Source organism: Stegostoma tigrinum, chromosome 11, assembly GCF_030684315.1.
Source record: "Stegostoma tigrinum isolate sSteTig4 chromosome 11, sSteTig4.hap1, whole genome shotgun sequence".
Lineage (NCBI taxonomy): Eukaryota > Metazoa > Chordata > Chondrichthyes > Orectolobiformes > Stegostomatidae > Stegostoma > Stegostoma tigrinum.
Genome location: NC_081364.1, coordinates 51756390 through 51771525, shown reverse-complemented (window position 1 = coordinate 51771525; position 15136 = coordinate 51756390). Strand labels below are relative to the sequence as shown.

Here is a 15136-nt window from a genome sequence, read left to right as displayed (position 1 = left end):
GCTAAAAATTGTATGCAGCTTGTGGGTTAGCCACAGTTAAAAGATAACATATAAGGTTACAGGGATAGGTGGGATGAGGAGTTGTGGGTCTGATTGGGATGTTTTTCCAAAGGTGAGTGAAGATTTGATGAGCTGGAAGGCCTCTTTCTGCATTGTAGGAATTCCATGATTCTAAATATATTCTGGATGTGAGTTTGCTCGCTGAGCTGGAAGGTTAGTTTTCAGACGTTTCATCACCATTCTAGGTAACATCATCAGTGAGCCTCCGACAAAGCGCTGGTGTTATGTTCCGCTTTCTATTTATCTGTTTAGGTTTCCTTGGGTTGGTGATGTCATTTCCTGCGTTGGTGATGTCATTACCTGTTCTTTTTCTCAAGGGATGGTAGATTGATTTGGAGCCAATGTGTTTGTTGATGGAGTTCCGGTTAGAATGCCATGCTTCTAGGAATTCTCGTGCGTGTCTGTTTGGCTTGTCCTAGGATGCATATGTTGTCCCAATCAAAGTGGTGTCCTTCCTCATCTGTACGTAAGGATACGAGTGATAGTGGGTCATGTCGTTTTGTGGCTAGTTGATGTTCATGTATCCTGGTGGCTAGCTTTCTGCCAGTTTGTCCAATGTAGTGTTTGTCACATTTCTTGCAAGGTACTTTGTAGATGACGTTCGTTTTGATTGTTAAGCTTGTTGAACAGTATCCTTACATACAGATGAGGAAGGACACCACTTTGATTGGGACAACACATGCATCCTAGGACAAGCCAAACAGACACGCACGAGAATTCCTAGAAGCATGGCATTCTAACCGGAACTCCATCAACAAACACATTGATTTGGAGCCCATCTACCATCCCCTGAGAAAAAGAGCAGGTAATGACATCACCAATGCAGGAAATGACATCACCAACCCAAGGAAACCTAAACAGATAAATAGAAAGCGGAACATAACACCAGTGCTTCGTCGGAGGCTCACTGATGATGTTACCTAGAATGGTGATGAAACGTCTGAAAACTAACCTTACAGCTCAGCGAGCAAACTCACATCCAGAACCTCAACCTGAGCTACAAATCTTCTCAAAACTCGCTATTCTAAATATGTCTTTTGTCACTGATGAGTGAGATTCATATCTAGGCATTCAAACCTAAGGCACCAAATCAGACTTTTTAAATCTCCATGTCAAGAATCTAACGTTTCCGCTCTCACCATAGCCTTCCAACTGACTTGCTATTGTCCTCATTATTCAGGGTCCAGGAAAATTCTGCCCAAGTTTCTGATGGAACTACTTCGCTTTCAGGCTTTATGCCAAATTCTTTCAAATATTACAGTCATTCTTCCATTAACTAGCTCTTTCTTATTGCACAATATCAGATAAGAATGGTTAATTCTCTAGTTCATTTCTCAACATATTGTTCTAAAAGTTACCTAATCTATATTTCTAGAATTTGACTGCCCTAGTAGCATCAGTGGAGAGACCACAGAATTAACATTTTGAGTCCAGTGATGCTTTGTCAGAACTGAGAGACCCTTAAGAAAAGTCATTTGACATGGTGACTCTGTTTTCTCTCCACTGATGCAACCAGAGCTGCTGAGTTTCTCCAGCAAATTCTGTTTTTGCTTCAGATTTCCAGCATCCACAGTTCTTTGTTTTATTGTCGTGCTAATTAAGTTTTCCTGGTCTAGATTTAAATTGATTCTTAATTGACATGATCATTTCTCAATGGTGCTACTTCTTCCTATATGGTGAAAGCTTTACAAGATTCAGTTCTCAGCTTTGGGCACCCTGCAACCACATCTCCATCATGGCTATTAGATCTTATCTGTTTACTTCTATTTGTGCTGTTCATTTATCCACATTGTTGTGAATGCTACACGTATTCAGTTCACAGTTTGATTGAGAAGTCAAAGAGGTTATTAAACAATTAGTTTCCTTTGATGCCAGGTTATGGAAAGAAGCATATTTATTTACACAAGGATTGAGCACTTGAGAATACAGATTTTTGCATGGATCTACATGATTAAGTGTATTTTTTTTCAATATAGTAAATGTTCCAATATATACTTATGCCTCTATTTTGTTTCATCTCAACAGTGCTGCTGAAGTTTTTCAAGGTGGATAATGAGTGAATTGACACAAATAGTGTAAAAGGCGTTGGTAGTGGGTGGATTGGCATGAGTTTGAGTAGGGAATGAATATGACACAGGGAATGAGTAAATGCAGTATCAGCATTGAGTTGGGGAGCATAAAATTTAATGAAACAATTTGGTAAAAATGCAAAGAATAAAGGCGATCTACTTTGCAGCCCACTTCAGTATTCAACAGCCTGAGGTTGCCACTGTTAAGTCCTGGTGGGCCAGACTGATTCTAAATTCCAAAATCCAGTCTCCAGACCAATGTTCAGGTAATTTGGGAGCCAGAACCCAGGGCTTATTCTCCAAATCTAATGGCAGGGGGTATTTTTGCATTTTAGATAGAACAGCAAAGGTTCACTACAGAGTTTCCTTGGATGAGAGGTTGGGTAAAATGGACCTATTCCCTAGGAAGTTTGGAAGAACAAGAGATGCAGTCATTGGACAAACAAGATTCGGAAGGTGTTTGACAGGATGGACCCTATAAGTTTGTTCCCCCGGCCTTGGATATCAAGATCACAGAGGCACAGTTGCAGGATGAGCAGTACAAAATTTTGGATTGAGATGAGAATTTTATTTACTCATACCATTATGAATCTTAGGAAATCTCCACTCCAGAGGGTTGTGGATACCCCATCTTGAGTATGCTCAAAATAAAACATTTTTGGACTTTCAGGGATTTAAAGAATATTAACTGCGAATGGGAAAGTGAATTAAAGCTGAAGATCAGTCAAGATCATATTGAATGGTAGGGTTGGCAAGATATGTTGTCTATACCTACTCCTATTTATTATTTTCTTATATTCTTGTTTGTAAAGATTTTATAGATTTTCAGATCATTTGCCCTTTATACAGAGAGTCAGTGAACGTTAGCAATGAAGTGGTAAAATTATATAGGGCCTTTTGTGTATTTTGAATAAAATATCCCATGTCAATTCACAAAATCTAATTAAATTTGACACTATGTCTTAAAAGAAACTACTGGGTCAGTTGACCAAAATCTTGCTTAGAGAAAACACAATGTGGAGTTGGAGGAACACAGCGGGCCAGGCAGCATCAGAGGAGTAGGAAAGTCAATATTTCGGTTCGGGACTCTTCATTTTCTGAAGAAGGGTCCTCACGCAAAATGTCAACTTTCCTGCTCCTCTGATGCTGCCTGGCCTGTGGTGTTCCTCCAGCTCCACACTGTGTTATCTCTGACTCCAGCATTGGCAGTTGTTACTATCTCTTGTTTAGAGAAGCAAGTTTTAAGGGATGTCTTAAAAGAGTAAAGGGAGCTCCCGGGAAATAGACAGCTGAAAGCACGCCTGCCAATAGTGGATTAATCAAACTGGAAAATCACAAGAGGCTATCATCAGGGGAATTGGACAATGAATTTACTAGACATTTTTCAGCATAAGACACAAATCGAAGTTGAAACAAATCAAGAATGTGTGATAGGGTGGGGACAGTTTGGGTTTTGAAAATGAAAAGTGATGGTAAAAAGCAAACAAACATAAATATGCTAAAGATGTAGCATAATCCATGAAAAGAATTGGAAAATGAACAATGAATCCATTGTTTAAGCTCATTTCAAGTTAAAAATGTTACAGTTGAGGAAACACCTGTAAACATAGCAAGCACATAGGAAACCTCACATAAGAATACTTTGTAAAAGGAGAATCAATGCACATGGAGGTAAAATTGTTGGAAAAATACTGCATCAAAACATCAAACATTGATTGGGAGAAAACTCATTCTATGGAAACTCAATGTTGGTACTTCTAATTCTTCTGGATTTAATTGTGACACTTAAAGGTTTCTACTATTTATTGTTTCTTACCCAAACAAACAGCCCCAGATGTTTGCTTTGTAAAGCAAATATTTTCTTCATTTATTTGATTAGCTGGTTCTGGTCGACTTGAAGTCCGTCTTTCTGATCTGCCAGTCAACCTTTCTGATATGGCATCTTTATTATAATGAGGTTGGTAAGATGATCTGGCTGTTTTGTTATCCACCAAGACTGATAACTAAAGCATTAAAACCAGAAAATGAACAGAATTCATCTTGCATCAGTTTAGAAATATGCTATTGGTTAAAAAATATATTAATTTGACAGAGAGTTGAATTAAACTAGTAAATGTAATGTCATTCATGGATTAAAATATTCAAAGATAAATGTGGTCATATAGAAGCAAAGAGATAACAATCGTAACAATACCAAAGCCAGGCAAAGAGCCACAAAGAAAATTCAAGAGTTTGTAAAGTAGCTTTTCTTTCAAAGACTCTTGTGTTCTTTGTTCTTCCCTATCTTCTTACTCTTCTTCCTTGTGCTAAATTTGATCCTGTTCTGCCTATCACTCTCTTTGTTGCATTGTCATTTCCTTCTTTCTATGTTTTTTCCAGTTCCTGCGAGAAAATTTTATCATCGTCTCATTATTCCCAGTTTGCAACTCTGGTAGCATTTTCAAAATCAGTAAGAAGCTTGTAATTGTAGGCACTTTTAAAATTAAATGTTGATTCACAAGAGTACTATCAAATAATTTCACTGGAATTTAACTCTTTTGTCCACGTTTGAACAAAGGCTGTAATGAGGTTAGGAGCTGAGTGGCTTTGGCACTAAGCAGGTTATTACCGAGCAGATGCTGCTTCATGACACCTTCCATCACTAGAGAGGCATTTTCAGGATGGCAACCTGTAACTAGTGGAGGACCTTAGGAATCAATGCTGGCCACAAACATTTACACTATATATTAATGACTTGGATGAGGAAAGTGAATGTACAATAGCCAAGTTTGTGGAGGACTCAAAAATAGGTGGGAAGCATAACACAAAAAGTTTACAGAGGGATTGAATGGGAAAAGTCTGGTAGGTGGAATATAATGTGGGACAATGTAAGGTGTGCACTTTGGCTGGAAAAATAAAGGCGCCAAATATAGTTTAAATGGAAAAAAAAACTGCAGAAAGCTCCAGGATAGAAGAATTTGGAAGTCCTCACATTAAGCTGGCATCCAAATTAAGCAGGTAATAGGGAAAGTGAACGGAGTACTGGCTTTTATTTTGAAGGCATTTAAATATAAAAGTAATCAGAGATAATGGGAACTGCAGATGCTGGAAAATCTAAGATAACAAAGTGTGAAGCTGGATGAACACAGCAGGCCAAGCAGCATCTCAGGAGCACAAAAGCTGACGTTTCAGGCCTAGACCCTTCATCAGAGACGGGGATGGGGAGAGGGTTCTGAAATAAATAGGGAGAGAGGAGGAGGCGGACTGAAGAAGGATAGAGGAGAAGATAGGTGGAGAGGAGAGTATAGGTGGGGAGGTGGGGAGGAGATAGGTCAGTCCAGGGAGGACAGACAGGTCAAGGAGGCGATGAGGTTAGTAGGTGGAAAATGGAGGTGCGGATTGAGGTGGGAGGAGGGGATAGGTGACAGGAAGAACAGGTTAGGGAGGCGGGGACGAGCTGGGCTGGTTTTGGGAGGCAGTGGGGTGAGGGGACGAGCTGGGCTGGTTTTGGGATGCAGTGGGGGAAGGGGAGATTTTGAAGCTTGTGAAGTCCACGTTGATACAAATGGGCTGCAGGGTTCCCAAGCGGAATTTGAGTTGCTGTTCTTGCAACCTTCGGTTGACCGCGTCTCCTGCAACACATCCCTCACACCCTGCCCCCGCAATAACCACCCTAAGAGAGAATCCCCCTCGTCCTCACATACCACCCCACCAGCCTCCGGATACAACACATCATCCTCCAACACTTCCGCCATCTACAATCCGACTCCACCACCCAAGACATTTTTCCATCCCCACCCTTGTCTGCCTTCTGGAGAGACCACTCTCTCCGTGATTCCCTTGTCCGCTCCACACTCCCCTCAAAACCCACCACACCCGGCACCTTCCCCTGCAACCGCAGGAAGTGCGACGCTTGCCCCCACACCTCCTCCCTCACCCCCATCCCAGGCCCCAAGATGCTTTTCCATATCAAGCAGATGTTCAACTGCACATCTGCCAATGCGGTATACTGTATCTGCTGTACCCGTTGTGGCTTCTTCTACATTGGGGAAACCAAGCGGAGGCTTGGGGACCGCTTTGCAGAACATCTCTGCTCGGTTCGCAATAAACAACTGCACCTCCCAGTCGTGAACCATTTCCACTCCCCCTCCCATTCTTTAGATGACATGTCCATCATGGGCCTCCTGCAGTGCCACAATGATGCCACCCGAAGGTTGCGGGAACAGCAACTCATATTCCGCTTGGGAACCCTGCAGCCCAATGGTATCGATGTGGACTTCACAAGCTTCAAAATCTCCCCTTCCCCCAGGTGACCTCAGTGAAACATATAGAATTTTAAGGGAACTTAACAGAATAGAATCTAAAGTTGTTTCCTTTTGTGAAAGAGTCGAGGATCAGAGGGCAATCTCAGAATAAGGAGTTGCAAATTTAAGGTAGAGATAACAAGGAATTTCTTCTCTCAGGGTTATTTGGTACTAACCCCCTGATATTAGTAAGGAGGACTTTGCAAGCTCTACAGGTTTTTCTGCCATTGTTGTTTATGTTGCAAGTGGTCCGCCTGGTTTCATTTTGCTGTTGAGACTTCATAGCGATTGATACAACTGAGTGACTTGTTAGGCCATTGCAGAGGCTAGCTGACAGTCAAGCACATTTCTGTAGCACTGGAGTCACATGTAGGCCAGACCAAGTGAGGATAGCAGATTTCCTTCCTGAAGGGCATCAATAAGCCAGATGGGTTTTTAGACAATCAACAGTAATTTTGCCATCATCAGTAGATTCTTAATTCCAGATTTTTAAAGTGGAATTTAAATACCATCATCTGCCATTGCAGCATTTGAACTCAGGTCCCCAAAACATTAGCTGAGTTACTGCAGTAATATTCTAGAGATGACACACTAGGCCATCATCTCCCCCTATTTATTGCACTGCAGAAATTCACCAAAGATACTTAGACACCACCTTCCAAACCCTTGACCACTTCCATTGAGAAGGACAGGGCTGCAGATACGTAGGAACCCTACCACCTGCAACTTCTCGTGCAAGCCACTCACCATCCTGTGTTGGAAACAGACTACTGTTTCTTCAATGTCACTGTGTCAAAATGCCGGAATTCCCTCCCTAAAGACATTGCAGGTCTACCTACAGCACATGGACAAGGGCAGTTCAAGAAGGAAGCTCACCATCACTTTCTCAAGGCCAATTAGGGACAGGCAATGAATACTGGCCAGCCAGCAACACCCACATCCCACAAGTGAATATAAAAGATAGTGAATCTTTGGCATATTTTTACTGCAGATGGCTTTCAAGGCTATGGCATTACAGTTTCAAGGCTGAGATAGTTAGATTTTTAATCAGTCTGAAAATCAAGAATTATAGGGAAAAGGCAAGAAAGTGGAGTTGAGTGTTATCAGGTCAGCCATGATCTCATTGAACAGTAAAGTAGGCTTGATGGATTAATTGCCTACTTTTGCTCCTCTGTCAAAGAGAGAAAATAGTGACATCTAAATCAGGATTACTGTATGTAAATGCAAAGAGTGCGATAAATGAAATTGCTGAATTGCAGGTACAGTGTCTTGTGGAAATATGGATACAACAATGACCTAGATCAATGGAGGGCAGAACTGGATATTAAATATTCCTGGGATTAGGATGTTCAGGAAAGATAGGAAATAATGAAATGGAAGAGTGGCAGTATTGATTAATGAGAGCATTATATTTTCAGAAAAAGAGGATGCCTCAGAAATAACAAAAATAAACTAATTTGGCTAAAGTTAAGGGAAAAAAACGATACAATTACATTGCTCGGTGTAGCGTATAGGACATCAACTAATAGGAGAGATGTAGCTGAACAAATTTGCTAAGCTAATTATGGCAAAGTATAAGAATTATAAAGCTATAATAAATGACTCTAATTATCCAAATATACACTGGGAAAGTAACAGTGTAAAGACAGGAACAAGTGTTGCTAGATGTATTCAAGAGAATTTTCTACATCAGTGTGCTCCCAGTCCAAAAAGAAAGGAAGAATTGCTACACTGCATTCTTGGGAATGAGGTGGGCCAAGTCGATTAAGTGTCAGTGGGAGAATGTTTAGGGGATGGTGATCACAGTGTCATAAGGTTTAGGATAAGCATGGAAAGAGACAAGAAAAAAATCCAGAATAAGAATAATTTTGGAGAAAGCCAACATCAAAGGGGTAAGAATGGATCTGGGTTGAATTACCTTCAGTTACGCAATGGCAGAAAAAAAACAGTAGCTTGAACAGTGAGACACTGTCAAAGCAGAGATGATTCAGGCAAAATAAGGGTTTAGTTCTCTTGGTAGGAAAAGAGCAAGCAAATAAATCCAGAGCTCCCTGGCTGAAAATGCAGGCAGAAATTATTGCCAAGAGGAAAAGGTGTGCTTATGATAGATGCCAGGCAGGAAATACAACCTAGAATTAGACTGAACATAAAAATTTGAGGGGTTTGTTGAAAAGCAAATAAGAGAACAGAACGTGTGAAGCCAGACGGGTGGTTAACATAAATGAGAACTGCAAAATCTTCCATAATCATATTAACAGTAGGATAGTGAAGGAATGGGTCAAATTAGTAGCCAAATGGCGGATTCAAACATGGAAGAATGGGGCATGGCTGATGTATTAAACAAGGAAGCTGCTGCTTCTCTGGCCTTGGAGAAAGAGGAGTTTATTGAGTTGCTTGAAATATCTGACATTGATGATGAGGTGGTATTGGTTGGCTGTTAGTACTTAAAGCTGATAAAAAACCTGAACCAGAGGAGGTGGATCTAAGAATACTGACGAGGTAAGAGCGAAAGTTGCAAAGCCACTGGCAATAATTTTTCAGTTCTCCTTAGAATTAGGGTGCACAGGACTGGAGAATTATAAACATTATTATCTTGTTCAAAGGCGGATGCACGGACTAGCTAAGCAACTACAGACCTGTGAGTTTAACTTTAGTATTGGGGATATTTCTAGAAAGAATAATTTAAGTCAAAATTAATAATTTAAATCAGATTAAATTAAGGAGAGCCAGTAAGGTATGCTGAAGGAAAAAATGTGTTTAATTAACTTGCTGAAGCTTTATTTGAAGAGTTTAGAGAGAGGGTTGCTTCGGGCAATGCTGTTGATGTTGTAAATATGGATTTCCTAAAAAGCGCTTCACAACAGTCATGTGAGAAGTACTTACAGCTCATGGAATAAAACAACCTGTATCAAAATGCATACAAAACTGGCTGAGTGGCATAATAGAGAGAGTAACTGTTAATGAACGCTGTTGGGTCAGGGGAATTTTTGTCGTGGAGATCCCCAGGGATCAATGTTAGGGCCCCAGCTTTTCCTAAAATATATGAAGTTTGCAAGACATAACATCAGAATTTGATGATAAAATGTATCTTGGAAGTATTGTAAACTGGTGAGGAGCATTGTGCAGAATTTCAAAGAGCAGGTGGAGCAGGCAGATTAGTGGCAGATGGAATTCCATGTAGAAAAATGTGAAGTGATACAATCTCGTAGGAACAAAATGGAGAGTTTATATGAATAGAGGCTATAATTATAAAAGGGACGCATAAACAGAGACACCTGAGAATGCATGTGCGTAAGTCATTTAAGGTGATAGGACAGACTGAGAGACCTGTTAATAAAACATATGATGTCCAGAATTTATTAATAAAGCTCTGAAGTATAAGAGGAAGAAGGTTATATTGAAGCAATGTAAGACTCTAGTTCAGTCTCAGCTGGAGTACTGCATCCTGAGTGCCACACTTTAGGAAGAATGCAAAAGTACAGACAAAGTCTATGTAAATAAATCCAGGATGAGGAATTTTGGATATGAAGACATATTGAAGAAGTTGGGTCTAACTTTCCTTGGAGAAAAGAAGTCTAAGAGGAGAGTTGGTAGTATTCAAAATCATGATGAGTCCGGTGTATAGGTCCCGGTGTTGGAGTGAGGTGGACAAAGTCAGAAGAGATATGATACCAGATTATAGTCCAACAGGTTTTTTTGAAATCACCAGCTTTTGGAGCACTGCTCCTTCGTCAGGGAATTCCTGAGAGAGTCTGGACAAAGTAGACAGGGAAAAAATGTTCCCGTGCATAACGGGATCAAAAACAAGGCGGCACAGATTTACAGTAATTAGTAAATGAAGCAAAAGTGATATTTGGACAAACATTTTTACACAATGAGTACTTAGCATCTGGAATGCATTGCAAGAGAGTGTTTAATTGAGGCAGGTTCAAATGAGGGATTCAAAAGTAAATTAGACAATTACTTGAAAAAGAATACTATGCAAAGCTTTAGGGGAAAAGGTAGCAGAATGGTGTTAAGTAAGATAATAATTTGCAGAACTGATGTAGACACAATAGGATAAATAGCCTGCTCTTTTGCTGTAATAATTCTATGATTCTGTTTTAGATCAAAAAGTTTTGAAGACCTTACACTAAAGTGACACTAAAGGACATAAGTGAACAAGTTTCAAAACTAACTAGACAATGGGAATTGTGCTTTTGGGTCCCCAAATGTTACTTCACTGTATAAGAGAGAAAAGGAGGATAACTGTCGTCAAAAAAATTAACATTGACTATGTTCAAGCTGCTTGAATCTAGCAGCAGAGGCAGAAGGCAAAAGAAGAGTGAATGCTTGTTGATTGAAAAGATTCAGCACTGATTTAGAAAGGATTGGGTATTTCAAACTAATCAAGTTGACTTTTTTTTTCCAGAGATGATTAGCAAGGTGAATGTGGGAGTGTATGAGCAAGTTGCAGAGTGAGATTTCATAACTTTGTATAAAAAAGATTTTCAATAAAATATGAAAGCACGGATTTGCAGCAAACCTTGTAACTTGGACCACTAATTGGTTCGGATGGGAATACTGTCGAGATAGAGCTTTGGTGCCTTAATTGGTGGGATCTGACAGGTGATGTGCACAGAGGATTAGCACTGGAGCTTCACATTTTCAGTAAAAATGTTGGAAAAATGGCTGGATGAAGGTATACAGAGCTAATGAATCATAGAGATGTGCAGCACAGAAATAGGCCCTTTGGTCCAACTCATCCATTTTTACCACATATCCCAAATAAATCTAGTCCCATTTGCCAGCACTTGGCCCATATCCCCCTAAACCCTTCCTATTCCTCTACCCATCTATATGCCTTTTAAATGTTGTAATTGTACCTCCTCTACTTCCTCTGGCAGCTCATTCCATATACGCACCACCCTCTGCATGAAAGAGTTGCTCTTTAAATCGGTTTCAAATCTTTCCTCTCTTACCTTAAACCTATGCCCTCTAGTTTTGGACTCTTACAGTTTGGGGAAAATACCTTGTCTATTTACCCCATACATGCCCCTCACGATTTCATAATCTTCTAAAAGATCACCGCTCAGCCTCTGATGCTGCAGGGAAACAGTAGTCCCAGACTATTCAGCCTCTTACTATTACTGAAACCCTTCAACTCTGGCAACAGCCTTGTGAATCTTTTCTCAACCTTTCCAACTTTAACAACATCTTTCCTGCAGCAGCGAGACTAGTGGGCCAAACAATGTCCTGTACAGCCACAACATGACCTCCCAACTCTCTACTCAACGCACTGACCATTACAGGCAAGCATACCAAACAGCTTATTCACTATCCTGTCTACCTGAAATTCTACTTTCAAGGAACTATGAACCTGCACTTCAAGGTCTCTTTGCTCAACAATATTCCCCAGGAACTCACCATTAAGTGTACAAATTCTGTCCTAATTTACCTTTCCAAAATACAGCATCTCACATTTATCTAAATTAAACTCTACCTGCCACTCCTCGGCCCATTGGCCATCTGATCCAGATCTCATTGTACTCTGAGGTAACATTCTTCGCTATCCACTACACCTCTAATTTTGGTGTCATCTGCAAAATTACTAACCACACCTCCTATGTTCACATCCGAATCATTTATATAAATGACGAAAAGCTGTGGACTCAACACTGATCCTTGTGACACACCGCTGGCCCAGTCTGAAAAACAAAATCTCCACCACTGCCCTCTTTTTTTCTACCTTAGAGCCAGTTCTGGGCCTATATAGCTAATTCTTCCTCTATTCTGTGATCTAAACTTGCTAACCAGTCTACCATGAGGAACCTTGTCAAATGCCTCGGTGAAGACCGTATAGATCATGTCCGCCACTCTGCCCTCATCAATCCTCTTCATCATTTCTTCAAAAAACACAAATTAGTGAGACATGATTTCCCATGCACAAAGCCATGTTGATTATCCCTAATCAGTCCTTGCCTTTCCAAATACATGTAAATCCTATCCCTCAGGATTCTCTCCAACAACTTGCCCAGTACTGATGTCAGGCTCACCAGTTTACAGTTCCCTGGCTTTTCCTTACCACCTTTCTTAAATAGTGGCGCCATGTTAGCCAGCCTCTTGTCTTCTGGCACCTCACCTATGGCTATCAATGGTTCATATTTGCAATTGATTTTAAGTTAGGAGGCACAGGGAGCACTGTAGATAGTTTATTAGAAAGAGACACTGACAAGTATGTGGGAAAATTAAGGTTTATGTAATTATGTGCACAGAAGAGCAGCCTACTTTAGATCTGAAAAATGCAAAAACAAAGAGTACAAAGAAAAGCTGTTGCACAGTTACATAGAGGCAAATAAAAGCTGGCTTTTACCACAAAGTAGTTAGAAAGTTAGGCAATGTCGCTTCAGTTGTACAAAGGCTCAATCAGACTAAACCTGAAATACTGTGTTCAGATTTGGCCACAATGTCTGGAGCATATTATTAGCCTTAAAAGGGTACATCAGAGATTGATCAGAATGATATACAGCTTGAATGATTATATTATGAGGAAATGTGGCATAACCTAGGTTTGCATTCCCTTAAGGTTAGGGCGGTCTAATTGCGGTACTACTTAAAATGAAAGGATCATTTAATATGCAATTTATAAGGTAACTATTTCCTCAGATTTGAGAATCCAACATTAAGGCCAACTATGACTGAAATCAAGATTTGTTTTATGCAAAGGATATAGGTTGTACATTCCTAATCTGGCAGTTTTAGGACTGGGCCTTTGATGGGCCAGAGCATTTTGCCAGACAAGTGAAGTCATAGGTTAGAGTCAAATTAATCACAACTCAAAGGCAAATTACTTACTCACTGTCATACCATGGTCAGTGACTGAAGTCCTGACAAAATTTTTAAGATATCAATAACATCCAGTCTATTTAGGGTATAATCACTATGAGTCAAATCTTACTTGTTTTTTGTCTAAATCCAAACTGTTTTGAGTTTTTGGAGTGTGCTTTGCTGCAAGACCTATCAAGTTCTCTCACTGCATTTTACCAAACACACTGCACTAATTACCCACACTGACCACAGTGCATCACTCACATCTCAATCCAGTCCTATCTTATCACACACCATTCCTGCAACAACTCTCTACTCAGCAGAATTTGCTGAAAGACTGGCATCTCTTCTGTGTACACAGTCTTTAAAAGTCATGCACCTGGATGTGCATCGGCATTCTGAAGCTGAGCACACATTGGACAAAATCAGAACATGGTGGTGGAAGGGAAGATGGAACTGCGATTCTTCAAAAGGGACCTGGAGAAGCTGGAGTAAAGGAGTCCTCATCCTCGTGATAAAAATTGCAAAGGAAGCTACCACTTCAGGTCACAGGTCACCAGCCACTAACTATGTTTTCATGGGTGAGAAAGGAGAGCCTTCTCTGCTGTCAGAGATAACGGGAACTGCAGATGCTGGAGAATCCAAGATAACAAAGTGTGAAGCTGGATGAACACAGCAGGCCAAGCAGCATCTCAGGAGCACAAAAGGTGACATTTCAGGCCTAGACCCCGCTCTGCTGTGCCAGGTTAAATGTCACACTCTTCTCTCTGTATCTCTGCACCCAGCTCCCAAAAAGGCTCACGTTTTATCACTTTCTGTATTACCTGCAGCATCTTCATTCATTCACACTCAATCCCTCCAAACACCCACACCATTAGCCCTGCATGTCCTCTGTACCATCATTCCCTCAGAACACCTCAACTCCTGCACCAGCATTAAAAGCCATGCCACCTATTTTAAACCTAGCCAATCCCTCTTCTTCTCTCATTATAAGAGAAAACAATTAATGATAGGAGAGTGAGTGTGAGTGTGTGTCAGGGGATGCTCAACAGGGGAAGACCAGGACTGTTCCGGCAAGGATGCACAGACATTCACGTCTTGAAATCTGAATAACTTCATTCTTCATTCCGCTGCAACTCTCACACTAATCCAGCTGTCAGCCTCATTCATCAAACCACTTGTAACCACGGGCCCGATGTCTTCACTGTCATGTGTCATGCAGCTACAGCTAGCTTCTCCATGAATTCTGTTAAGTATCACCCAGCATCCCCATATTGCACCTTCGAAACCTCAGATAAAGAAATAATCAAGGCCTCAGAGGAAGCAAAATTGAGGCTGCTTCCTGCACCCAACACCCTCACCCAAATACAAACAATACCTTGGGTAGAATATTAGGTTTAGAAAGCTTGGGAGCACAATCTGGTGAGCACTTCACTGCAATGGTCCTGCAGCTGGCTGAGCGACAGACAGGTGTTTGGGATTCCATGGTTATCACTGCCCAGAAGTTTCCGCACTTTGGAGAATCATACAACCATCTGTGTGCCATCACAGAGCTGTTAACAACAGTTACGTAGAGACATAACAAACACCCTCAAAGTCTGCTGGGGAAGTGTGCACAACCATCCGCCAGCACCCACCGATTGGTCCTGAAGGCACAGGGACAGGGAGACAGGAATATGATTACACTCCACTTGCTCCTCCCTCACAAGGAGACAAGATAGTGCCAGGAGGCACGCAGCCCCCTCAGGAGTCTCCGCCCAGGATATGGCTGGGCCTCCCCATCCTCACCTTGCCTGCCTCCCTCCAACCTTACACGTTTAAGCTAAAGAGGGTCAACTTGTTTCTAGGCTGTCCAGACAGAAGCAGCCCCGGAACACCACGAAACCTCCAGGGCCATTGGATCTATTACTCCAGCTG

At 41.1% G+C, this 15136-nt stretch overlaps 1 protein-coding gene across 4 annotated transcripts in view; it reads right to left on the bottom strand.

Annotated features, from left to right (window-relative positions):
- Window positions 1-15136, bottom strand: part of cfap20dc (CFAP20 domain containing) — a 356705-nt gene that overhangs the window by 212905 nt on the left and 128664 nt on the right. For all 4 annotated transcript variants that reach the window (XM_059649948.1, XM_048548271.2, XM_048548272.2 and 1 more), the window contains exon 9: window positions 3946-4132. In XM_059649948.1, coding sequence (XP_059505931.1) covers window positions 3946-4132 — 187 coding nt within the window. The remainder of the gene's footprint in view (window positions 1-3945; window positions 4133-15136) is intronic.